The 25,857-nt window shown below is 40.4% G+C and overlaps 1 protein-coding gene across 4 annotated transcripts in view; it reads right to left on the bottom strand.

Moving 5' to 3' along the window:
• The window catches only part of RBPMS (RNA binding protein, mRNA processing factor), an 817,626-nt gene that overhangs the window by 442,619 nt on the left and 349,150 nt on the right, over positions 1 to 25,857 (bottom strand). For all 4 annotated transcript variants that reach the window (XR_011280399.1, XR_011280398.1, XM_069626173.1 and 1 more), the window contains exons 3-4: positions 18,380 to 18,418; positions 13,223 to 13,285 (exon numbers count right to left, since the gene is read on the bottom strand). Coding sequence is in view for 2 of the 4 variants with exons in the window: in XM_069626173.1 (XP_069482274.1) it covers positions 13,223 to 13,285; positions 18,380 to 18,418 (102 nt within the window). In the remaining 2 variants the exon portion in view is untranslated. The remainder of the gene's footprint in view (positions 1 to 13,222; positions 13,286 to 18,379; positions 18,419 to 25,857) is intronic.

Below are 25,857 nucleotides of genomic sequence, written 5' to 3' on the forward strand. Positions count from 1 at the left end.
CTGTGTTTTGCACCTATGCCTCCAGATTGTGCTCGTCCCCCATGCATTATTATCTTATTCTCACTCCTGGGCTATGCCTCAATCTTCAGCTCTGCACTTAATCTCCATTTATGCATTATAACAGAATCCTGCTCCCTGTTGCAATGACCTTTATTCTAAGTGCATTCCCCACAGTATCTTTGGCTCCCATTGGGATCCTGTTCCAGGGTGGGGCCTCCCTGGTGACCAGGGCAGGGCACCTATATTGCGCCTGCTGTGTAAGTGCTCCTTGCTCTCATTTTCGCTCAGTGCATCTCTATGTTTAACTCTCAGGGTCACCAGCCCCTGTACCCCATTTATAGACTGTTCATTGCTTGTTATGGGATTCCGGGGTGCTATGCAATAGAGGGGATAATGTCCATATTCCAAGGTATAGTATAACTTTGGGCCAAATCATTGCTAGAGCTCTTTAGGTTGGATGCAGTGGCGTCTCTTTCTGGGCCGGGCCTCCAGCTTTCATCTGCTACACGTGGTCTCGGGATGCCACCACTGCACTAGTGACAAGCTTGGGCATCCTCACCATCCCTTGGTCTTACCTACAGAGCCACGAGACACTTATAATTTCAGAAAGTCTTGAGATAATTACCAGCGTGAGTGAATCATGTTTAAATAACTCTAAACTATGATGTTTTGGTTGACCCTACTTGACCTATTTGCTAGTAGATCACCACGATTATTCTGCTTACCTTACAGCTACACTTATGTTTGCTTGAGGACAGTCCTACTCTATCTCTGAGTGTAACAAATGAAAAGGTTTTATCGGATGTAATTTCACCAAAATGCCAGGGCTAGCGCAAGTGACATTACATGGCTCGTGACCTCTGAAGACATCACCGGAAATGATGTAATCTGACCCCACCCCAAAATGACATCACAGGAAGTGATGGAACATGACCTTTCACCCCTTCATAAAACCGGAAGTGGCTTCACATAGCATTGTTTCTAAGTGCACTATGGAAAATATGGCTACGGTATCACTACCCTTGAGAGCAGAAGTCTCTCAGCTAGCATTCCGTAAGTCGCTGAAAACTATGCTCTTCGACTAAAATTCATCCAAGACAGAAACTCTACTCATTCTTATGTTTTAGCTAATATCTGTACCTGAATGCGTATATAATGTAAAGAGAATGTACCACAAACCCTGTACCTGTACTCCTGCTATGTTTTCATTACATGTATGTAACTTTTTGTAACTAAGACTGCCACAAGTAACAGTGCTGTGATGCTTTTGGGCTGCATGTGCGCTATAGAAATGCAAAAATAAATAAATAAATACTGTAAAGTGATATACATTGCATATAAGAATGGATCCCCATATGTATTGTTAATATCAGTGCGTATAAACCCATATTACTAAATTACTGTAAACGCAAGCAGACGTCCAAGGCCAAACGTTGATGATGTGTTATTATATAGCACTTATGCTTAAGCGCTTCATATAGAACAAATATACATTCAATATCACCCAACCTGTGTTGGTACTCATTTATCAACCTCAGCAGAAAGAAAGCCTGAGTTGACTTTGCCAGGAGTCGAACCTGCATCTGCAGATCACACACACATTGTAGCAGCGACCTGTCCACTGACAGCTTTTCCTTTTCTTTGACGAATCCAGTCATTAAAAAGTATTTTGCAGGTCTATTACTGGTCTATTACATCTTTTTCCACCGGTACACAATCCTCATCCCAGCTATCTTACCGGCTATACCTACCAGAAAACCAGCCAATCTAGAAATAAAGAGCCACATGCTGCTGGCCACAACCCAGGAGCCTCAATTAAAGAAAAAGAAACCTTTCTTTTTTAGGGGGAGCAAGGGAGAAATCAGGGGTCGCAGTTGCGACCCCTTGTGACCCGTAAATGATGTCCCTCCATCAATCCATCCATCTTTGCCCACATTCTCATTCTTCAAGGTATTTTGAGTCCGCTTTAATTCACCTAAATACTACCCAGGATAACATTTCATGCAACAGGGTGCCAGGCTGTAATACTTTATACTACTAACGTGCCAGGCTTCCACTGCACACCGAAAGATTGACTCCCTCTCCTCTCCCCAGTATGTTTCTGTTCATATTCACCTCCCACACAGCCAAAAGGCCTTAAGGCTTTGTGGTCCCAAAATAACTGAGAAATGGTTGGAGAAATTAAAATAAATTTCCTAACAACAAGAGCTTCCACGCTGTAAGGGGTTCAAAACTGCCTTCAAGTAATTACTGCCTGCTCCTAAATACACCTTTCAACACTCATTTCCCTGTCCCTGCTATTTCCCTTGTTTCCCTGTTCCCGCTGGCACGATGAATCCAGGTGGAAACCAACAGAACAGGATGGCTCTCACTAAGAAGGATAAAAGAAACTTGTGTGGGGAGCAGTGCTCAAAGGTCTTCTCAACTAAACATGGTCCGCTGGATCCACAATCCATGTTGACTGGATCCTAGGAGTTTGGGCTACGTCTGGGAAAGATCTGGGGCTAGGATAATGTCGGGACTGTCGAGTCTCAGGGCTAGCTAGCCTTTTGGTTTTAGCCCCTGAGCTTCTATCCGTGGCTACAATCAAAAGACCCGGGTCTCCAGCCCCTCCCCCCCTAGCACTCCCCTAGCAATGCCGCTGCTGGATTCACATGCACCCATACAATCACGAACATCATCCTTCTCCTTGTAACTTGCCTTGCCCCAGGCTCAATCCTATTAGTGTTATCTTTAGCCTATTTCTTCTAACCCTCTAAATCTATTCCTTTCCCACTTCCTCCACAGTCTATAGTCTGAATAGCCCTGTGCAGGCACATTATGCCAACTTCCACATACACCACAGTGGTATGAGACCACAACACGGGGGATTTGGAGAAGTATGAAACGCTTGAAGCATAACTTAACAATGCAAGATTTATGTCAAGCAAAGAAAATGTAGAGACCTCACTGACCGTGGCAATCGTTACAAAACTGCTATTAATCAACATTTTGAAGTTTTGATGTTATTTATTTGATATCTGTTGCAACAAAAAAAACAGAAGCCTTAGGCCTCATTTGATATGATAGGTTATTTATAATGCGCTTAATATCCAGAGGTTTCTAAGCAAGGACGCGGGGATCGAACCTGTGGTGCTTTGTGTCGTCTTGCTTCCGAGGCCAGTATAATGTCCCTGAGCTATTCTCCCGAGACCTGATCCTGATGTTATAAAATGTGCCCAGGTGAGTGGGAGGCTCGTATAGTTAGATTGCAAAACAAAGTCACGAATCCCGCTTTTATTGCAGTGTCAAGAAAAAAGAATGTGCTTACCACAGCGACGAGCCAGGGCAATTTTCACAGAAAGGAGCCTGTACTGCGCAAGTACACATGACTGATCATCATGCTGTAGGGAAATTGGTAATTGCAGAAGAGGTATGGAGCAAGATACTGGTGAAGCGAACACTGCTGAGATGCTAAGAAAAAAAGAAACCCAGAAGAGATTGTTTGGGGAGGAGGGGGTAGGTGGGCTTCCTGGGGGTATCCCACAGCACTAGTGCAGCATGACAAAATGGATCCGTCTGAAATATCCATTCATAAGCTAAACGACACATGGAGAGAGATGTGCTGAAGAGCGAGTATGTTCAAAAAGAGGGAACAGTCGACAAAAACACACCCAACGCACATACACATCCAGTATCAAAATAATGTCTGTGGCAGATTCACGAAGAAAAGGGTTCCGAACATTGGAAAAAAGAAAATCAGCACTTCCTCATGTATCCTTAGCGTGGGACCATTACCACGCAAATCGTGTAGATAAAAGCATCTCAGTGAGTACAAAGCATTGCTCTGAATCAGGGCAGGAACAGGAAGAGTCATGCTGAGGTACATTTGATCTGAAGACTGACAGCTAAATATGGAGACTTGATAAGTGTGGCTGGAATGACTTTGCAGGGTGTCAGGGGAAACAAAATCAGGGCTTGTGACACCATTAAAATGAACTCTCATGGTAACTTCTAAAAAAGGATCTTTTCACCTGTGACCGGTAGAAACTGTAACTTGGCTTTTCCTCAGACATTGGGAATCAGCCAGTGGTAAATAATCAGACAGCACGTGGCTAGTTTATTTGGTGTTGAGAGATGAGGCCTTTTTTGTAAAAGAAAGAACTATAATAACATTTCAGAATCAGACTACACAGACCAGACCAGGGCTGGATGCCAGGGACCGGGCAATGACTGTACTCATGTCTGGCTGCAAGGAAATGCCACTGTTTTCCTAATTTGTGTTTTGAATACATCACGCTGTCTAGATGCAGGCTCAACTTTACATGTGCTTGGACCCGCTCCTTATAAAGTGTGTCTATAGAAATGTGCACGTATCTTTGCCTTGACCTTTGAAAGGAACTCTGTGCAGAGTATGTGGAAGTTATGCATGCAGCTATGTCGACCTGCATACTTATACGGTCCTGCCTGATTGTTCTGCATGTGCTAGATTTATTTACCTTATACACACACGCACATACGCACACACAGACACGCGTTTAAAATTGATTTATGTGTGTTCATAGTTTTCATGCCTTTCAGGGAGAATGCCCAGATTGATACATTTCTATATATTCACTGAAAAAAACCTTAGTTAAGGTGCAGTTAAGTTGCGCAGATTTAACGCAGCAAAACCCTTGAAATTCAGCAGATGTGAGAAGTCATGACCAGCGTAACTCGGCGCGCTCCCGTAGATGTCCCCCATAATGCCATTTTGTATATCACTGTGAATCCCTTCTCTTATAATATGCATATGCCCATGGGTGTTTGCAAAAGGAACGTGCCGAGTTAAGCTGGTCATGACTTGACACATCTGCTGGATTTCAAGGTTCTTGTTGCGTCAACTCTGTGAAATTTAACTGCACCTTAACTAAGAGTTTTTCAGTTAATTTCAAGGCTCTGGCCCTGGCCATACCACTAGGTTTCTTTCGGGTAAACTAGCCATGGCCTTTGATCACAGCTAGTGGCTACAGCCTTTTGCCATTTCCCCTTGACATGTTGCCCACTAGGTGTCGTGTCCACTGTACATGTTCCCCCAATATCTTGCTTTTGGACCCACTCGTTGGGCACGGACGTTGACTGGGTCCATTAGACAGGTCTTTTCGACCACTAGCCAGGGCCTTCGGGAAAAAGTTGTTTGCAGGGTACAATAATTCAAAATGACATTAGTATAGAGGTGGGGAGGTTGCTGGAAGATACCAAGTGAACTTTGGAAGTTATAGGAGGTCCACAGACTGCGTTTGCAACACAAAGCATTCTGCGGCTATAGCCCTGAATAGTCGAATATTTCAAAGCAAACTGTGTCACAGAAACAGCGTCTGTTGTGGGGGAAACAGAGATGGCAGAGGAGGTGAGGAGGCCATCTAGGGAGTAGAGGGAGCTGGCACAGATGAGGGGGCCACTTGTTGAGGGCCTGGGGGGGGCAAGAAAGCATTTATTTTGTGGACGTTTTTCCAATAATTGCGGCTACATTCAAGGATATACAGGACTACAGATAGTTTGCGTGTATGAGTAGTTCTGTGCCCACGGCTTTATATTTTGGGGTGTTTGTGTTTTATTTCTTTTTAAAAGTTATTTTTATAGGTATAGTGACATTTGGGTGAAAAATTACTAGCCATAGAAGAAAAATATAATGAAGTGAAATGAGTAGTGGTTATGTAAATATAGGTTGAAACATTGATAGAAATACTGAAGACTTTGAAAACTCTTTCACTGATTTATCAGGTCCTGAATCTTTTTTTAGAGGATTGCAGATAAATAAGTGATTTTGACTTAACATTAAACAGTGATGTAAAAGAAATTGGGGAAGCATTGGCTAAGTTCATTTTTTTGCTTTGAGTATGGCGATGTGGGAAGATCAGCAGGATGTATGATTTGTGGAGAGCGATTTTTGGTAGGGAGTAGAAGATATTTTATTTTTGGGAAAAGGTATTTCATACAGCATCTGAGGAAAGTGTACAGAGACACATTGAATTTTCTTTTGAAATCTTCTAATGGGCCTCATAAGTGAATTGCACAGTTTGACTCATTGTCAGAATAAAACAAGTATAAAATGAACTCTGAATGTACTAAAATACTATACACTTAGTGTACCCCAAAACAGGCATTTTAAGGAATACCTATTACATAAGTATGTATATATCCATGTAACTCACTTCCTCAAGTATCGTCCTCTTAACACGGCTAAAATAAAAGTCAATGAACTCTAGCCGCGGTTAAAATGAAGAATGTTTTGGGGGTGTTTTTTCATTGTTTTTTTGTATTGATATATATGATAAGAAGTCCTTAAAAAGACTGTGTTGGGGTACATTGAGTGTAGTATTCTAGCATATTTGGAGTATTGCTTTGATATTATGAAGGAATATTGCATTATCTTCATCGGTTAGGTGTACTCCCTCAATTATACAAATTGGTTACATAGAACTGTATGTTGTTTGAAGTCCATAATTGGTTGCGCTATGACATGAATGCTGAAACTACTTTCTTAACATTTCTCTATGATTTTTCAATTTTACCATTAAATCTGGTGGTCCATCTCCATTTTTGCCTCTGAGTCAGATTGGAAAAGATAAAGATGGTGTTAGGAAAACTTTCCATTTGTTTTTCCAAGTCTTGTTTCATCATCAAAGCAAGGGACACACCACATACATTACCCAAATCATTGCTTCCACAATGAATTAGTATGAGGTCTGGATGCCCTGTACTATTCAAACTGAACAATTTTGGAAACAATTGGTGCCAACGCATACCCATAGTCCAAGCCATTGAATTGCAAAATTACTGAAACCTAGGTCCATCTTAATATTTAGTTTCTTACAAAAAGCCAGTAACCAAAATAGCCAACTGTCTCTGATCAGCCACACAGTTGTAAAACTAGCCATGATATATGCAGTCTTTCTCTGTTTCCATGAAAATTACCCTTAGTTTGAATTTTTACTAATTTGCAAGAGTAGGGTATGAATGATGTGTTTGTTTCAGTGTTTGTAATTGATTGATTTTACTGTTGTCATTTTGTACTTGTCTGTGATAGGCTACAGTCAAAATGTGTCGGACATTTTAATATTTTGCATTGTAACTATAGTCCTCTTTTTGTGGTTTTGATTTTGGAAAGTATAAAAGGCTCCATTTTGTGCAGTTTTGTGCTTTTGATTGTAGAAATCTTTATGTACCATACTTTCATTCTTTCGGCCTCATCACAAGTTGGGTGGTTCCCGGCACTAATTGTGCTGGGATACCGCCCAGTGCAAACTGCGTTACTGCAACTCAGCCCAGCACAATTTGTGCCAGATCCCAAGTTTAGGGGGGCGGTAAATGCAGGGGGCGGTAAATTGCGCTGGTGGAAATAGCTCCAAAAATGGTCAAAACCGGCCGATATGTGTCAGTTTTTTGTAGCTCCAGTAAAAAGCTGGAGGTAAAACTGACACTTACCGCCCAACTCGAGATTTGACCAACCCTTAAATGCGCCGATAATAGCGTTACCACTGCACTAAAGGGCAGAGTCCAAACTCATGATGAGGCCCTTTGTGTCCAATGCACCCTTTACCTGTTTTTGAACATCATCCACCCGGTTCTATGTGATTTTACCAAAAACCTTTTATTCAGGGCATGTTTTACTGAAACAATTTTACTCAAAAAATACAGATTTACTTTTTCTGGGGTTAATCCCCCTATTTGCTCCATGTTTTTAACCCACCCAACCCCTTCTCCACCTGTTTTGACACATTACCCCCCATATATATATATATTTTAAAAAATCAGTATTTTTTCAGTAAAATTGTTTTGGCAAAAAATTCCTCTAATAAATGTTTTCGGTAAAATCACTGGACACCACCCACCCTATCTAACTCCAATCTTCTGTATGCTAACTACTATGTATACTTTCCTTATCATCATCAACTTTAAATAACCTGAGCAGTCATTTATTGTATTGTCACTTTTTAAGTACTATTGTATTACTACTGTCTCTTTTACCATTTATATTCCATGCTCAGATAAAAAAAAAGAATTCTTATACTCGTGGCTATAAAAAAAGGGGCGCGATTGGTGCATTGAGGATGGGACTCAACAACAGCAACAACTGGGATGTTTACCTGCGGCTATACAGAGCCCTCCCAGTGTGCAGCATTGCTACTTGCAGGTAAAAGTGGCACCCTTTGCAGCTATGGCTATATACTGGCAAATGGTGCATTGAGTGTTTGTGAAGGTGCGGTAGCCATGGATATGAGAGATTTCATCATACAACGTGGGCGTGGCTGCATTGAGAAACTGCAGTGTGCGATTGTCCATTTATTGACAGAGCTTAGGGTCATGGCCACGTTAATATACAGCAGCATGTGATTGGGTCGTTTGTTGACGCGGCTAGGCGGGTGAGCTCAGCTCATGATCCGATTGGCTTTCAAAAACAGGGTAAGGCTGCATAGCCACCTGAACGCAGCTTTCAAAATGATTGGGTCTTCACTTGACGTGGCTACAGTCACATGCAGGCATGTCTCCGTGTTCATTCAGGCGGTTAGTCAATAATTTAGGCATGAACATGTCATTGCGCTTGGGCGCACCCGCGGGTATGGGAAACACATTCCGGCTGGCTATATCGCATAACCACGGTTATACCCCTCTTTCCTGTTTTCTGTCATTGCTTTTTGTCTCTTGGTGGGTGAAATTCTTTGTAAGCCTTCAGGAAATGTTCAAAAGCAGTATCTCCTTTTATCCATTGCTTTTTTACCTTTCTTCTTCCTATACCTTTGTCCTTTGTCTTGCAGTTTGTCTTTTCTTTTGTTGTTATTAAAGCCGGTTATTTTTATTTTTTTTCAAGTTTTTTTATATTTAGTGGCAGAGTCCTTTTTATGATGTTTATTTTTACAGTTTTTATTTTTCCTCCACGGCCCTGCATTTGAAAATGACTACGACCAGCAGTGATGATGGGGTGTTGTGGGCAGCTTCAGCTTTACCGGCACGCAACAAGCAATGTGCACAAAAACACATAGCTGACAGTTGGCAATATGTCCGCGTAAAGGATCAACACAGCAAAAAGGAGATCGAGGAGGTCATGTGTAATTTCCATGGTAAGGTTTTGCGGAGGGGACCTCCTCAACATCTTGTCTATGTTCATTGGGATGAAGTTCATGAATCATATAAGAAGGCTCATGTAAAACATATGGTGAAAGCGCATGTAACAAGATCAGCCCAGCAGTATTTATCCTCTGTGCCACAAACTTCCAATACAATTCCTGGCTATTTTCCACCAACTAACAGCCAATCTCAGTCTATCCCGCCTGCACCTGATCTTTCAAACGTTTGTGTGATGTGCCAAACCTGTCACACCTGGATCTAGGAGGGAGATGGCACACTAGACGCTTGGGATAGGCTCTTTCAGAACATACAGCCAATTGCCAACGCTAAGTATATTTTTAAGTGCCCATTTTTTTATCCCATTATTTAGAAGAAATAACACAAAGAATGTACAAAATATAAAATTCGAAAAAGAAAATGTTATTTTTTTTAACCTTTTGTTATATGTATGACTCCTAGTGTTTTTCCCTTCCCAGTTCCTACCTCTCTTTTCCTTATCCCCAAAACGGTCCTTTTCAGTGCCAACTTTTTAGTTATAAAAATAGACAATAAAACACATTCTGTATATATGGATCAAAGACCTTTAATTGATCCTTTCAATACAGTGTGTGTTAAAAAAAAGTACATATCCTTATGTATTTAATTATAGCCACAATTATCCCATGTAGAAGTCATGGGTAACCCCCTCCCCCAGTGTTTGTAGCCTTCAGCCGTGCATGCATGTAGTCTCAGCTAAAAAAAGTAAAAAAAAAAATCTACATATATATATATATATATATATATATATATATATATATATATATATATATATATATATATATATATATATATGTGGGCAGTAGTCTTGTAAAGATTTATTGTTGGATATATTGAGTGTAGTGTTTGTACACAGTAAAAATGCAAATAATGTTTTTGGAGAACAGGTTTATTTGGGAGGGAATGTGGTTGCACAATTTCATTTCATTTTACTTTCTACACATGGTACATCGTTTTCATTAGCCCAATGGTTTGTATTATTAATGTCAATTATGTAAAGAGTAGCAAAACCCTTAAAATTCAAGGAAAAACTTTAGTTACAGGGACATTAAGGTGAGTAATACATTGTAAACAAATCTTGAAATTCAAGGAAAACACTTTTGTTGTAGGGATGTTAAGGTGAGTAATACATTCCAAAAAAAACCTTGAAATTAAAGGAATAATCTTTAGTTGCAAGGACTTTACGGTGAGAACTTAAAGCAACAAAACCCTGGAATTTCAGCTAATGCCACCTTAAATTCGTGCCCCCTGTTGCGCAGCCTATGACCACAATGATGACATCACAGATGACATCACTGATGAGATTACTAATTACATTACAACAGTAACTGTCATTAAACATGGCCTTCAGCCATGGTCAGTGTGCATGGCCAAATATAGTTTAATACATGAATGGGAACTAATCATGGTATTCAGTCATGGACAGTGGTCACAATCTTCACCCATGTGCACTGTATATTTTCAAACATTAACAGGCTACCAACCATAGATTTTGGCCTCCACCAATGGCTACAGCTTTCATTCGTGTCCATTGTATAGTATATCTCCCTTGCTACCCCTGTGGCCTCCCTTGCTACCCCTGTGGTCTCGCTTGCCACTATTTTAATGTTTTAATGTTTTTATTGAACTCAGGCTCCTGGGCGGCGGCCAGCAATATGTGGCTCTTTGTTTCTGGAGTGGCTGTTTTTCTGATGGCTATAGCTGGTAAGATAGCTCATTGGGTTGAGCACTCGCTGCTGCAATGTGTGTGTGATCTGCAGGTTGCAGGTTCGACTCCCGGCAAAGTCAACTCAGCCTTTCAACCTGCTGAGCTTGATAAATGAGTACCAACACAGGTGATATTGTACGTATATTTGGTCTATATGAAGCACTTAGGCGTAAGTGCTACATAATAACACATCATTATCGTTTGGCCTTGGACATCTGCTTGCATTCACAGTAATTTGGTAATATGGGCCTATACAAGCTATTAATGATACATGTTGTGATGCATTCTTGTATAAATGTATATCACTTTACACTGATATCGTAACCATATTTTTCAAAGTGTACTTAGAAACAATGCTATGTGAAGTCACTTCCTGTTTTGTCAAGGGGTGAAAGGTCATGTTCCATCGCTTCCTGTGATGTCACTTCAGGGTGGGGTCAAAATACATCACTTCCTGTGATGTCATCAGAGGTCAAGGGTCATCTGATGTCACTTCCACTACCCCTGGCATTTTGGTGAAATGGCGTCCCTGGCAATACGGTCGAGAATTTTGAGCAGAAAGGGTACAGATGAGATGGGTCGGTAGTTGGTAGATAAGGAAGGATCAAGAGAAGGTTTTTTAAGGAGTGGAGTAATCCAAGCAGATTTGATGCTGTTGGGCACAATGCATGTCTCCCTGGTGCACGTGCCCTCAAAGAACCCAAAAAAACAAATCCCAAGAAACACATAAGTGACTCAGAGATTGTATTAAAGTTTGTTCATGAATGTGTATGTAGGGAATAACTCCTTCCGACCTATATATTTTTTCTACTGAGTCCTGCTGTTGTTATATCAAAATAATATGTGGCATTCAACGCTATGCTGCGGATTTTCATAGCTGAGCTTATAGAGTATTTCTTTGTTGGCGTCTTTTTTCGCCATGTTGGGTGTTAAGCGACTGTGGCAGCGCGATTAGTCTGTTTGAATATTAGATCATTGATTTTTGATCAGCACATTTTGTTACAGTGTTCTTTATGAAATTATCAGGTTTTATACCTGCAGTGCAGTCTTCTAAAACTAATCCTTCATGAAGTGAAACACTAGACACGGATGCTTTCGATGAACTAGAGGCTGATGGACAGTAGTAGAAATGTAGATACGGAATTTCCACAAATGTTACCGCATTTCTGTTTTAACAAAGATAGGGAACAAGCGTTCAAGTTTGCAGTGATCCCGTTTGTATCACATATCAGGACACAGTGATATACAGGAAGTTTTCATGCACTTTTTATGTCTTACATGAGAATAACTTAAAATTATGAAAACATGAACTAAATTGTCAACATGGCTAGCAAGACCCAGGTCATGCTCATTTAATCAACCTACGAAAGAGAAAAGGCTCCGTGGACATGCAGGCAGTTAAAAGCTGTGAACATAAGACCGAAGTTGTAGAGGGGTGCCTACTAACGGGTGCCCCTGCAAGGTTGCTTCCCCCCTCACCCTGCACATGTTCAGGTGGTGCTCATCCAACCAATCCATGATGCTGCATGGCCCCTCATCTACTTCCCCTACCCCTTTCTCCCTTTGGCTTACCTTTCCCAGCACTCCTTCATTTCGGACAGCAGTCCGCAGTCTGCAAGGCTGAATTGCAACACACTTTGCATCAGCTGATGCGCGGTGCTCTTTGTGACAACGTGACACACACACACACACATTGACTGTGTATATATTAAAACAGCTTGTTGACCTCTTGCCCTCTTGAGCATCTTTGAGACAGGATGGCAGTTATCCAATTGTGTGTTCCAACAGTTGTTTTGGGGAAAGCCCCACATTCAGTCACTTGTACCAGAGCATCTTGTATTGAAGAGATGGTGAAAGTGCAACCCCCAGTCTCGAAATGTCCACTACATATCAAAGCAGTGGACAATCTTATCTGCACCTGCAAATATTAAACATGATGTTAAATGTAGGATCACCTAACGGGCTGAGGTCATGGGAACATCCAAATGGTTGAGTTCATAGGATTAGCCAACAAGCTGAGTCCGTGGGATCACCCAACAAGCTGAGATTCTGGCAGTGACTGATGTCTTGGCAATTAAATGAGAACTTTGACTCTCTATTTGTCTCTAACATCTGGCATGTGCCTCACATCCTGAACGCTAGAGAGGCTTGCTGCAACAAACCCTGGAAAGCTGGATGGGACATGCTATGTTTAGGTTGGCACGGTGATCCCTATCGCTTTGAACCCAAAAATATGTCACTCTGTGGCTTGAAAATTGCGAGGTGCTTTCGAAAATAAGCAACGTTTGGAAACTTCAAGGAATTAGAGCCCTACAAACACAGCTCGTGAGAAGATCACACTCACATACACTTGCATGCTTAATATTGCAGAGGGCATTATTGGGTACTTACATTCAAGGCATTCTTTGCTGCTTCTGCTTCTGAGCGACTGTCAAAACTGACAAACCCTACAGGCTATGAAAACAAAAAGGTATATTTAGAAAGTATTCACATTTAGCAAGAAAGTATAGTTTGTTACATCAGTTTAAGACAGCTGAGTGCAGATGATGGCAAACCAAAAGTGCCAAGGACCATTCGCTTCACTACCAATACATACATTTCACCTGCAATCCTGCTGAGAAAATAAGCTGTGAATCGATTTTAAACCTAAACTGCTTTTGATTCTATTTCAAGAGAATTACTATTTGATAATTTGGAAAAAGCAAAATGTCCCATTTATATTCAAGCTCTCATCTCACAATTTTATTCGAATACTTCAATTCAAGTTCGTTTAACTCAAGAAGGTCAACTCTCCTGGCCAATTACGACAGTGAAATGTCTGAAATAGGGATGCATCCTGGCTGCAACCCTATTCATCTTCTTTATATCTGATATTGGTAAATTCCTTAAAGCTGCATGTTTAGACACCCCAAAATTAGGCTCTTTTACATTATCGTGGCTTTTGTATGCTGACGATTTAGCCCTGGTGTCTTAAACACCGAAAGGGCTGCACAATCTTCTATATGCCTTGCAAAACTACGCTCTCGAGAACCATATATCGATACATTTGGAAAAAACTAAAATATTAATTACCAGAGGCAAAAAATATAAAAGAAACAGTAGCTTTAAGTGGATGCCCCACCAGACTACGGTTGAGGTAGTCAATGAGTATCACTATCTTGGGTTAAACACAAACAATAATCTATCAGATCGTCCGTATCAGCTCAAATTAAGGGGAACAATACAAACAGCAGTGTCACAGGCCAGATTGATAAATAAATAAAACGGAAAATTTTCCTATAAGCCTGTATTAATTTACTACAAGCAAAAAATGGTACCGATTGTAACGTACGGTGCTGAATCCATGACCTATATGGGAATGAAATACTGGACAAAGCTTGAAGGTTTACTTTGGAAAAAAGGTTTTGCGCTGCCATCTAAGCCAATTTATGAGGATCATAAGTCATTAGATGGGTCACTTGGCACTTAACATTACTGTAATCTGGAAAATTCGAACATTATATAGGAAATGCTTACTGGTGCCTTGTTTGGAGACTCTTTTATCTACTATAGCCATGTTAACCACTTCTGGCACCGACCACTCACTGATACCTTGGATATGCATAGCAAAGAAGAACATGGAAGCTGCAGATATAACGGCAGAGCTGTTGACGAATAATCCAACAAAAGCAAAAAACAAATTGTGGTGGCATGACTGGCAGATGACATGGCAACTGTCCCAAACATATCATAGCTTTCAAAATGAATAACCCAGAATTATACCTGTCAAAATTTCCTGCTCCTAAATATAGATCAATGTTTCTCTGATTCATGTTAAATCTATGGCTCACCAGTAATCATCTAGGAGCCAGAACAAATGCGACTGTAGCTGATAGAGCCTGTCGACACTAGTCTTGAACCAAAAACGATAAAACATATTTTAATCTATTGCCCAGCCCTTTAGTATTTTATAAAATTGCACTTTCAACATCTGCTGAATTATTTTAAAACGTTAAGCCCTGCGAAATGGTGGGTTTTAATTTTTAGCGGACGTCGTGTTACAGTAACCTTGGCAGTGATGACATTTTTGGAATTACCAATTTTAGGATTAGTATGAACTTGGTTGAGTCCATCATGATAAATCGACTAGTATGATTGACATGAAACGTCATGTTCCTTTTATTGCCCTTTTTCATTTTTTCTCTTTCTATCTTTATTTTTCTTTTCTCCTTTTTTTGCTTTTACTAATAACTTGATTGATTTTGTAATGTATTTAATGTACTATTCAAGATGAAATCTTATCTTTTAAATATGTAAATGAAATCTCTTATATATGGATTGTGTTCTGTTGAAAGGTTGACATTTTAACCAAATCAATAAAAAATAAATTAGAAATTCAGCAAATCTAAAAATAACACAAATTGAATATAAACGAACATTAAAAACATTTAATAATAAGAATAATTATTATTTTGTAATAATAATTGTTAATTAAGTGATCATGGAATCTTGTGCACACAAAAGCAAGTGAAACATCTAGTGAACTCTGTTCCTTAGGGGCACAAAGAAAAATAAAGTGAGTATACCTGCACATCACCTTGTCATAAGGATAACATGAGTGATTGACATGCCCTGTCCATGCTGCATGACCTAACATATTGGGCTCTAGGGACGGAGTTATGCAATAGTCAGCCACTTATTAAGGAATGTTGTTTGAATTTTGTGTCTAAATACCTTTTTTTACAGAAAAAGATTCTGTCAAGAGGACCTGGATGGAGGACTCACATGTGGTATTGTGTGTTATGGGCGGCTAAGTAGAGGGCGATCTACCTCTAGATTTTCAGACAGGAAGCTGCCCTTTTCTCACCAACTAGTAAGGTCTTCTTTCTATGCAGTATTTGTACATTTATTTTTGACTCTTTACTGAGAAATATCCCTGATCTAATAGCCCCACCACGATAATCACTCCCCAAAACCTGGGCCACGAAACAGGCTTTTCAAAATCTGAATATTCTTTTATATGGAAAATACTAAATCAAGAAATTAAATGTGGTCCCCTAACTTTCAATAATGGAGCAGTCACCCATAATATTCCACATGAAAGCAGGCAGCTTGCTTACAGAAAAGAAATGCAACCTGTATGCTATTGTCTCACTAATGTTTGCACACAAACATCCACAGAATAAAAGCAAATCTGAATACTTATTCTAGACAAAAGACTAACTTCATCTCCAATATAGACATAACTTGTCATCGATTATCAGATTGAAAAAGACAAACCATTCTAAGAATACATTTCACAACAATACAATTAACTTTGTTTTCTTTGAAACCATCGACAAGTGTTGGCATTAGCGAAAAATATCGACTTTCCTTTTCTAGAACTGATTTAACTGTAAAATGATGGACACCATTGGTTTCTAGCTTAGACATAGATTCAGGAATGTTTAGTAAGGTTGGCTTGATTACATTTACTCTAAAAGCTTGGGTTCAGTGTAGAAGCTTTTATTTTGGAGAGTACAATCTCTTGATATATTAAAGGGTCACAAAAGCACGAGATCACAGAATTGATATAGGATAGTTCTTTTACATAATCTCTGATTTTCACTGGTCAAGAAGAGTACCAATCCCTGAACAACTGTGAGATACATTGTACACTATGGCTGCAGAACTATATATAATTAGCTTCTGTGGAAATTCAGGGAATTAATTAATAATTGGTTCCTGTCAGACAGTGATATGCCCTGCACGATTTGGGAATCTAGGATGATCTATTTTAAATACACTTCCACACAATTTCATTTACAGGCCCAGTCCCCCTTTAGTGACAAAAGTTGTAAACAGGATTCACATAAAATACTTTCAATTTCTATCTGGGATTTAATTGATTATCAGTAAATTTCTCTAAATGCTCTGGGGTTACTGCACTAAATATTGCCCTGTCCTTTAAAGGCCCAGGCAGGTAGGGATGTCAACAGCTCAAAGCAACCCAGTAAGGTAAGCGCTTCTTTTTAGTCTGTCTCCTTCTCCAAAAAAACCCTCTCTGTTTACATGCTTTAGATGCAATATCTACGCTGCCTCATTCGCCTTAGGTATGTGTCCCCCAAATGCTGAAGAGGAAGTAATAAGTAGTGCATCCTCTTTGAGGCAATACATCTCACGCACCTAAAACATTATGGTGGCCAGCCCCCAGTCAGGACATACATGAAATCAAAAGCCTGTAATCTGCCAACACATGGTGCAGATTACTAACTAATACTCAAAATGGTTTACCTATGTCCCACATGTGTTCCCAGGCTTCCTGTGTTCCAGTTTTATTTGACTGAAAAGAAGACTTTTCCCTAAACCCTCCATGTCCTGTATACAGATGACAGACTCAGCAGGAGTGCAATCGATCAATGAATGTGGACTATACAGGTGACCGTATTGTAAAGTGTGAATCCAAATCGAAAGTTGCAAGAATACTAAAATCGAATGGATTCATGCGACAGTGACACATTCCTTAGAGAAAATATGATATATGATATGATATAAGTCATTTATACCGTGCCTGTACACAAGTGTTTCTTATAGAGAATGAAAGCACCTTTCCATGAGCATTTGTATATATCATTGAAATATTGTCTTACTTGGCACAGCTTCTATTGTATATTTTACACTGGGCATGCAACACTAACCCCAGTGACCTTTACTGAGAAAATTGACACTATCAAGAGACATTACAGTACATTCATCAAAAAGGTTATTTTTCTAAAGTGAAAGGAGTGAACTATTGTGTGATTCCATACCTGATATCACCTAAATGTAGTTTGCTTCCTGTGATCCCTCCATAAAAACTGAATATGTGAGACAAATACCTCTGTAGTTAGATTAATGTTTTGAGTACTCAAATTGATGCTTTGTGTTGATGACATAGAATTAAAACATAGAAATATTAAGGCACAGAATCAAGAGTGGTCCAGTGCTTCCCATTTGTCTTTGTCTTGATTTGCTCCTGCTTGCATTCAGGTACAAGGTGGTCAATTTCTAAACTGTTCCATGTCTTTACTACGTGGGTATTTCCCCTGCAGTAAATACATAGATTCTTTTACTCTTGCTGTCCACTTCCTGCCCCTCCTCGATCAGCTTACTCGAAGGGGGATTCCCCCCGTACTATGTGTCTCAGGCTCTCCTCAAGGTTGAGGTTCCCCCTTCCCCTTCCGCCCTCTGACCCCACCCCACCATTCTGTCACTTACCTGTCGGCGCAGCGTCCCCTTCGTCCTCCCCATTCCGGTTGCTGCATTGGCGGCGCCCCTCCACACTACGGCCCTTTCCCATTTCCTACCTGCCTACTCCCCAGCCACTACACACCCACCCAGTGAGCCCCATATGGCCCTCAATGCCTTTGCGTCACCGTAAAAACTGCTCATGCAAATGCATCGCATTAATGATTTGCGCAGCAAATTCGGCACAGTCAAGGCATATGACAGTTCCTGCATATCCATCATCAAAACCGAAAACTATTCAAGACATGCAATGACTTTACAAAAATGTGCTATCATAGTGTTTCAAGAGGAATCCATTCTTACCTGCTTTGATGTGAGCTTTATAAGGGAGCCTTCATAGCCCTATAGAGATCAGAAGAAAATGCAGAGTGAATACCAAATTACCCAATATATAAGAAACATGTACTGTATTTGCATTTGAATGATATTGCGCAAGCATTTCGAGACGGTTATGGTGTGTGATTGGTTTTCAGAAGATGTTCTTAATATTTTTTAATCATCTTGAATTTCTTCGGTAGGTTGACTAAGATCATTTTCCTATAACCTATCAGAGGCCTTTCTAAAAATGAAGTTCTGCTGTAAAGAGCAATCCATTTTGCTTTTCTATTACCGGTTTGCCTATTCATTTAGACAAGCCGAGTGAGCCTCCCTTATCTGGGAAGGCCACTTTTTTATCCCTACAAATATGTATTACCCACTCTTCTTAAAGATATATTTAATCAAGACATTTGAGTTTCATATATGAAGCCCCTCCATTGCAGCTCCCATGTGGAAACCTTTGAATGCTAGAGTGACCATAATACAATTATCCGAAGTGAAACAAACTTTTTATGGTATTATCACAAGTGGGGTGCAACCCAGAATGTCTCCCAGGATCAAAAGCATCCTTTTTGGTTATCTGCCTGCTCTTTGTGGTGTCTGCCTTTTTTTACTAGACAAATGCAAATGTTCATATTGTAAGCCTCCACACTCATACAAATATATCACTCATTGCCCATGCCAAGGTTCAGCAAAAAAGAAATCCAGCACTTGTTTAAGGGCTATAGAGTAGGTCCCGGCATACTTAGCGAACTCCAGTCTGAATATTGGCCAATTTGGTTGAGTTCAGATTTCCCGACCTTTATGGGTTTGGTCAAATAGATACAAATTAGATTGGGCTAATACGGCATAAATGGGGCAGGCGTGGTTAGAATTTGTGATCAGTCATGGTAGCTTGTTGTGATGAGCAAAAATAGTAGTAGCTGCAAAGAGAAATTTTTAGACTTGTTGGGAGGCAGAATACATTCAGTGGTTGTACTGAATGTGGCAACCTTTGTGACAGATAAGTGAAAATACTCTTTGTGAAGAAAAATTCTTTAAAATGTTTGAAGGCAGGATATTAAATTCCTGTAACTGATTATGGATTCCTTTAGTGATGAGACAAAACACTAATAGTTGTGAAGAAAAATTCCTACAATTACTTGGAGGTAGGAGATGACATTCAGTGGTTGTTTTGAATGTGCCATAGTTTGTACTTAGACAAAAAGTGCCTTTTTCTGGTTGTGGCTACTTTTTGTGATGGAAGAGAGAAAATACTAGTTCAATTGATGTACATTTATTTCAAAATAAAGTTCATAATACAATACAAATATGAAAACATAAATCATTCAACAATAACATTTATGTAAGAAAACTAATCACATAAATATCAATATATGATAAACATTTTTAAGAGCAAGCATAAAAAAGAAACAACAGTCCCTCATAAGCTACACATTACATATTCACCAGTTAGAAATATCATATTACAGTAATGAGATAAAGCCTTGCTAAGTACATCTCATTTTAACCTTAAAACATTGTTTACCTCATTCTGAAAGTGGCAGGTAAGTATCTCACCCAGCGTTATACAAAACAAGACTAAACAGTTCCTGTTCTCATGTAGCACCTTTTAAGAAACGGCTTAAACTCTCTCTCTTAAGATCGGCCTCCCCTCACAAATGATTTTTTTCTTGATTTATTGGCTGTACCATGACTTGCATTTGCTTAGTTCATGCTTTTTTGTCTTTTACTGTTTGTGTACCCTTTATAATATGTACAGCGCCATGGATAAAGATGCTAAATGAATGTTATAATACATAAACAAATTAAACTATTTAGCAATTTCCTTGTGAGCCAAAACTCTCTACATAAGAGAGTTTGGAAAGCTTTCCAGGACCTTGGTCAGCAAAACATTCACACAATGGAGGAAGAGAAGAGCAGAATTAGGAGTAAGGTCCAAGCTTAAGATAGTGTCTTCCTTTTCTCAGATGAGGTAGTGAAGCAAGCCAAAGGATGTATGGTGTACAGTTCCAAATCCTTGTATTAAGTAATAAAAGGAAGTCCTTCCTATAGATTAAAGAAAAATAAAGCTGTGGCAGGAAGCCAAAAAGTAAAATATGAAAATTGAAAAAATACCTGGAAGGAATATAGAACATATACTAACTGCGGGGAAAATGAACCAGGTCTGAAAGGAGAGATAAGATAAGAAACTGAGTGTGCTGAAGTCATGGAAAATAACAGAGCCCAAACTACGCGCCAAGGAAGAAGGAGAATAGCAACAACTTCCAAGAATCGGACCAGGTAAGTGAAAGGATATACGAGAAGAAAGTCACAAAAAGATAAAGGTATAGCGTAAGCAGCAAGAAATAGTATGCAGCAGCACGAAGAGAGAGAAAATAAGAAAAGGTAAGATTTACAGGAAAAAGGAATAGGAGCGTACCAAGGTACGTGAGGTCTAGAGTAAGATCAGAGACAGAACAGGCAATAGAACAGAACGTACCGACGTATGATTCGAAAAGAAGTAACAAATGAAAAGCAGAGCAAACAGAAACTCGGAAGGTTAAGAGATGGAGAGAGCTAGCGGAAGAAGATTAGAAAAAGATATAGAATGAAATCCTAATACCGAGAGCGTAAGGAAATCCGAGCAAGAAGGGTAGAAGGACAGAAACACCGGAGAGAAGAGGAAAAGGCAAAAAAGGGAAAAGCAAGAAATAAATCTGCAATCCAGAGCAGTACAACTGCAGGCAGTGTACGAGCGAGGTCCTAGACCGATACAACGCAAGGAAGTATCTGGAAATGGCCACATAAAAAACATCTGTCAGCCATCTTGGAGGAACACTAGACCGCTACATGCAGTTTGTGTGAATAGAATAGCCCAATCTCCATCTGTGCCAGCGCTTCCACGAACAGAACGTGACAGAGGACTCTGGAAAACAGAGAACAGGTGGCAGCAGTGGAGAGCAGGAGGAGGTGGTGAGAGCTAAGAAATTGAAGGAGGTGGTAAGACCAGGGGTGGAGGAGGAGCTGGTAACATCAAAAGTAGAGGGTGGTAGTCAGGAACAGTTGGTAATAGTAAGGAGACAGGAGGGGGAGATATCATGTGGAGAGGCATTGGTAGCAAGAGTGGCGAAGGTGGTAAAGTGAAGGTGCTAATGCTGTGGAATTAAGGTAGTACAGAGGAAGTGGAGGTGCTAACCACAGACAGAAAAAATGGTGGCACAGAACAGGAGGATGTGGTAATGTCAGGAATGTTGTGAAGAGATTGGAGGTGCTAGTATCATCAGGTGATGATACTGAGGAGATGAATGTGTCAATATCATACGGTGAATGTTGTACAGAGGAAATGGATGTGATAACATCAAGTGGTGATTATAACACGAGGGGACGTAACATCAAGTGAGGATGGTGGTGGACTAAATGTGGTATTGTTAAGAGGAGAAGGCAGGGTTTTGGGTGCAGTGACATGAGGTGCCAATTGTGGTGCAGAGGAGATGGAACATTTCAAAGTGGAGAAGGCATGAACATCAGGATGTGAAGGTGGGACTGAGAGGAAGGAGGCGGGCATTCCTATAGTTAGACAGGAAAGGAAGGTTTCAGCAGGCCAGGTCATCCCTAAGTAGGACCAGAAGGTGGGTGTAAGAATAGAAGTGTCTCAGGGATTCTACGATAAGTTCAGAGGAGGAAGGAAGAGAAGACACAAGAAGGAAGCCAGTCAAGGCAGACACCAAGAGACATCCTTCTAGCTTTCCTTGCTGACTTCTCCTGCTGACTGGTCTGCTGGCAAAACTAGGAGCAAGATTAACCGGTTCTATGTCATTTTTTAGATTTGTGTAGATTGCCGAACCAAAAGACCGTTTTTGTTTTCCTGCCGATTTTAGGCAGCCTACAAAAATCTAAATAATTAAATTTTTTCACGCCCCAACCCCAAAGAGAGCAAGAAGAGGCTGGATTTACTTCACTTCATCTATGAGTTTAAACTTATGGATCTTACATGAGACAAAACTATATTGGTTGCACATATTGAGCTTACTCTGCAATATGGTTGCAGCGAATGCTGAGGGCGAAGAGTGAGGAAAGAGAACAGAAGAGAACAGAAGACAGGGAGGAAGGAGTTTGGTGGTCTTGTGGGGGCTCCATGAAGTTCAATTGGTGGCAGCGTGATGGTTTGACATGGCTTTGTGAAGGTCTGGTGAGAGTCGTGTGATGTTAAAATCTGAATTAACATTATTGCACTGTGTTTTGTGGAACACTTCAGTCTGCATTGCTCTCAATTTGCCAAGCCGCTTTCACAAGTGGCTGCAGGCGATGCACTCCCACCTGCTGTTCATAAAACACATAAAGCAAAAGCGAAGTAAACATATGCAAATTCACTTAAAATGTACTCTGCATAAAGATGTACCAAACACAGATCTGATATAAAATTTCCGGCTTCAGACCGATGATAAACAGCAGGAAATATATCCAACGCTTATTGTCATGCTAAATAACATGCTATACAGTAGGCCTCAAACTCGGACAAGACAACAAGATAATATATATATATATATCCACAGAAACGGAGGAAAGAAAACCGCACTCCCAGTGAGGCAACCAACATCTCCATAGCTCAACCAAGAAAATAGAAACTCAAATCAAAAAATAAATACAAGTTTATTTAATGAAATGTAAAAATAGCAAACACATAACAACAGCGGCAGGACGCCATGGGGTAGTCCTGAGACACATATATATTCAGTGAAAAAACATTAGCTGAAGCACTGTTAAGGTAAAACAATCTGATGCAATAAAACCCTTGAAATTTGGTGAAAAAACATTAGTTGACTCGATGTTAAGGTGCCGATTTAATATAACAAACCCCCTGAAATTTGGCAAGTGTTGGAAGCCACGCCAACTTAACTATTAGGCTCCCATTGCCCAGCCTCTAAGTATACTGATGACATCATAAATTACATCACTGATGACATCACAATGGCATCACTGATGACATCTCATATGACATCACATGAGAAATCAGATAGGACACCCTCTATGACCTCCTCAGTGACCATACTGGTAAGTACCAGCCATTGATAAACATTTTGCACTGTATTTGAAGCTATAGCACAGATGCAATGTATCCTGCCTTTCAAGAAGGTCTGGAACTATTTGTCAAGCATTGTAAATAATGGATGGCGAACTAGGAAAAGTTGGTCTTGAGCATAGCAAATCTACAATTTCAAGTTCAATACATAGGGAGTCTGGAAGCTTTGGATCTCCATAGGTTGTACATTACAACTTCCACAAGCCCTACCCAGCCTAGGCAATGTTGAGGGATCATCGGAGTCATGGTCCAAAACATGAAGCAGAATGCCCCGGCACTAAAACAATTTCAACTTCGTCCGTCCAGTACATTAGCTACTCTAGTCCTTAAAATCACGTGTTCTCACAACATGAAAGTGTATTTTTAAGATTGTTGATTCTTGCAGGCCCCCTGCCCTAACCTTTATTATATGACATGGTCAAGGCTTACCTTTTGAATTGTTACACTGACAGCTACTAGTATGATATGTGAAGATACGATGATTTCAGAAACTGTTTTATCACATCTATGTTGTATTCTTTGGTGGTCTGGTGCAACACTATAATTGTACTACCCAAATGTCTTCTTTGCATAGGCAAATGTTTCACAATACAGTGATAAAGGTACTAGATATATTATCATGGAAAATGGTAATTCAATACAGAGTAACTCTGGTGTGTAAGAATACAAGGGTTGTAAATGGAGAGCATTTTTAAATACAAACTACTATCAAGCTTTGCACTTGAATTCACACTCATAGTGAGGGCATGGCTGCCTCCAAACTCGGGTCCGGGTTCCCTGAATGGGGAAATACCGGGCCATTCCAACCTTGGAGGGCCCGGTATTTCCCTATTCAGGGAACCTGGATCCGGACCATCCCCATTCCCATTTGAGTCCCTATAGGGCTTAATGGGAATGGGGAGCATGCTGACAATGGGCCCGTTAATGACGGGCCCATTGTTAGCATGCTGGGCTGCTCGCGGGACCTACTAAGGACGTCTGGTAAAACCAGGCGTCCAGAGCGGGTCCCGCGAGCGGACCTCGTAATAGGGCGGTAAGGGGTTAACGGCTCCGGCACCTTTACCGGTGCCGTTAACCCCTTACTGCCCAGCTCGTAATGAGGCCCATTGACTGGTTTAAATGGAATTCAGAAACCACTTTGGGAAGGAAAGAAGGGTGTGTGCACGGCACAACCTTATTCTTGTGGAAAGTTAGGAACAGAAAGAGCTTGAAGCGCGCATATTCGTCTTGTAGATGTCACCGCAATCAAAAAGGCCACCTTCCAAGAAAGGTACTTGAGCTTGGTTGTGGCCATGTGTTCAAAATACTTATATATTTTTTTTTTAATTACAAACAAAGGAGGAGTACTCATCCTTAATATACATTATTATTGTCAGAATTGCACAAAAAATGGTAAATACCTGGACATCACCACATACACTCAAAACTCGTCAGTATATGTCCTCAACAAAATGTTCCATATAACATATTTTAATATTCAAAAAAATTCAAAAACATTCAAAGCTACAAGACCCTGACAATTAGATCTAAAACACTTAAAAAGCATATGCACATGTTACAATACAATATATACAAAGCAATAAACAAAGCAATAAACAACAAATTTTGACATGGGAAACAAAAAAACCGAGTACAGTGCCAAATTAATTGTTATTGTTACACACTGTGCTCAACATAGCCCAAAATACTTATAACATAAAGCGGTGAGGACCACATTCAGATCCCATTTGGGGTGAGGGGCCCGAACTGGTGGGAAAATATGTAGAAGACCTGCAACATGTCTCTTGATGATTGGGTTCACCAGTGAAAAAGAGCAACTGTGTGTGGACAGATAAACAGCAATGGTGGATACATATGTCCTGCATGATACAACATGGATGCCCGAGGATGCAAGGTCAGATACAAAAGACAAGACACAGTCAATAGAAGCCTGTCTGGGATCAAGCTCTCTGGCTAGACACCAATGACAAAAACAGAGCCTGTTGCTCCTATATTGAGCTCTCGCAGAGGGCTTTCGTGCCGCTTAAATTATACATGTGTTGTCCTCGGAGAGGTTGAACTGCGCTAATGATCGGATATCAGGCACCAGGCTGAGAAGCTGAACGATTGTGTGCAGGGGTGCCACAACTGGTGATTGCTCTGGTCAAGAAGGTCGGGAGTCTGTAGAAACCTGATCAAGGAGCACACCGACAGGTGCAGCAGTTCCGAAAACCAGAACCTGGCTGACCACCAATGAGCTATGAGGAGCAGAGTGCAGTTCGATGCACTCCTGAGTTTCCAGAGTGACTGGTGAATCAGTGGCAATGGAGGGAAAGCGTAAGCTTTCATGTTGTCCCACGGGATCCTGAGGGCATTCCACAAGAAAGACACTCCGAGCTCATTCCTGGAAGCATAAAGAGGA

This window comes from Ambystoma mexicanum, chromosome 6p (assembly GCF_040938575.1).
Source record: "Ambystoma mexicanum isolate Mex_15411 chromosome 6p, UKY_AmexF1_1, whole genome shotgun sequence".
NCBI classification, from domain to species: Eukaryota; Metazoa; Chordata; class Amphibia; order Caudata; family Ambystomatidae; genus Ambystoma; species Ambystoma mexicanum.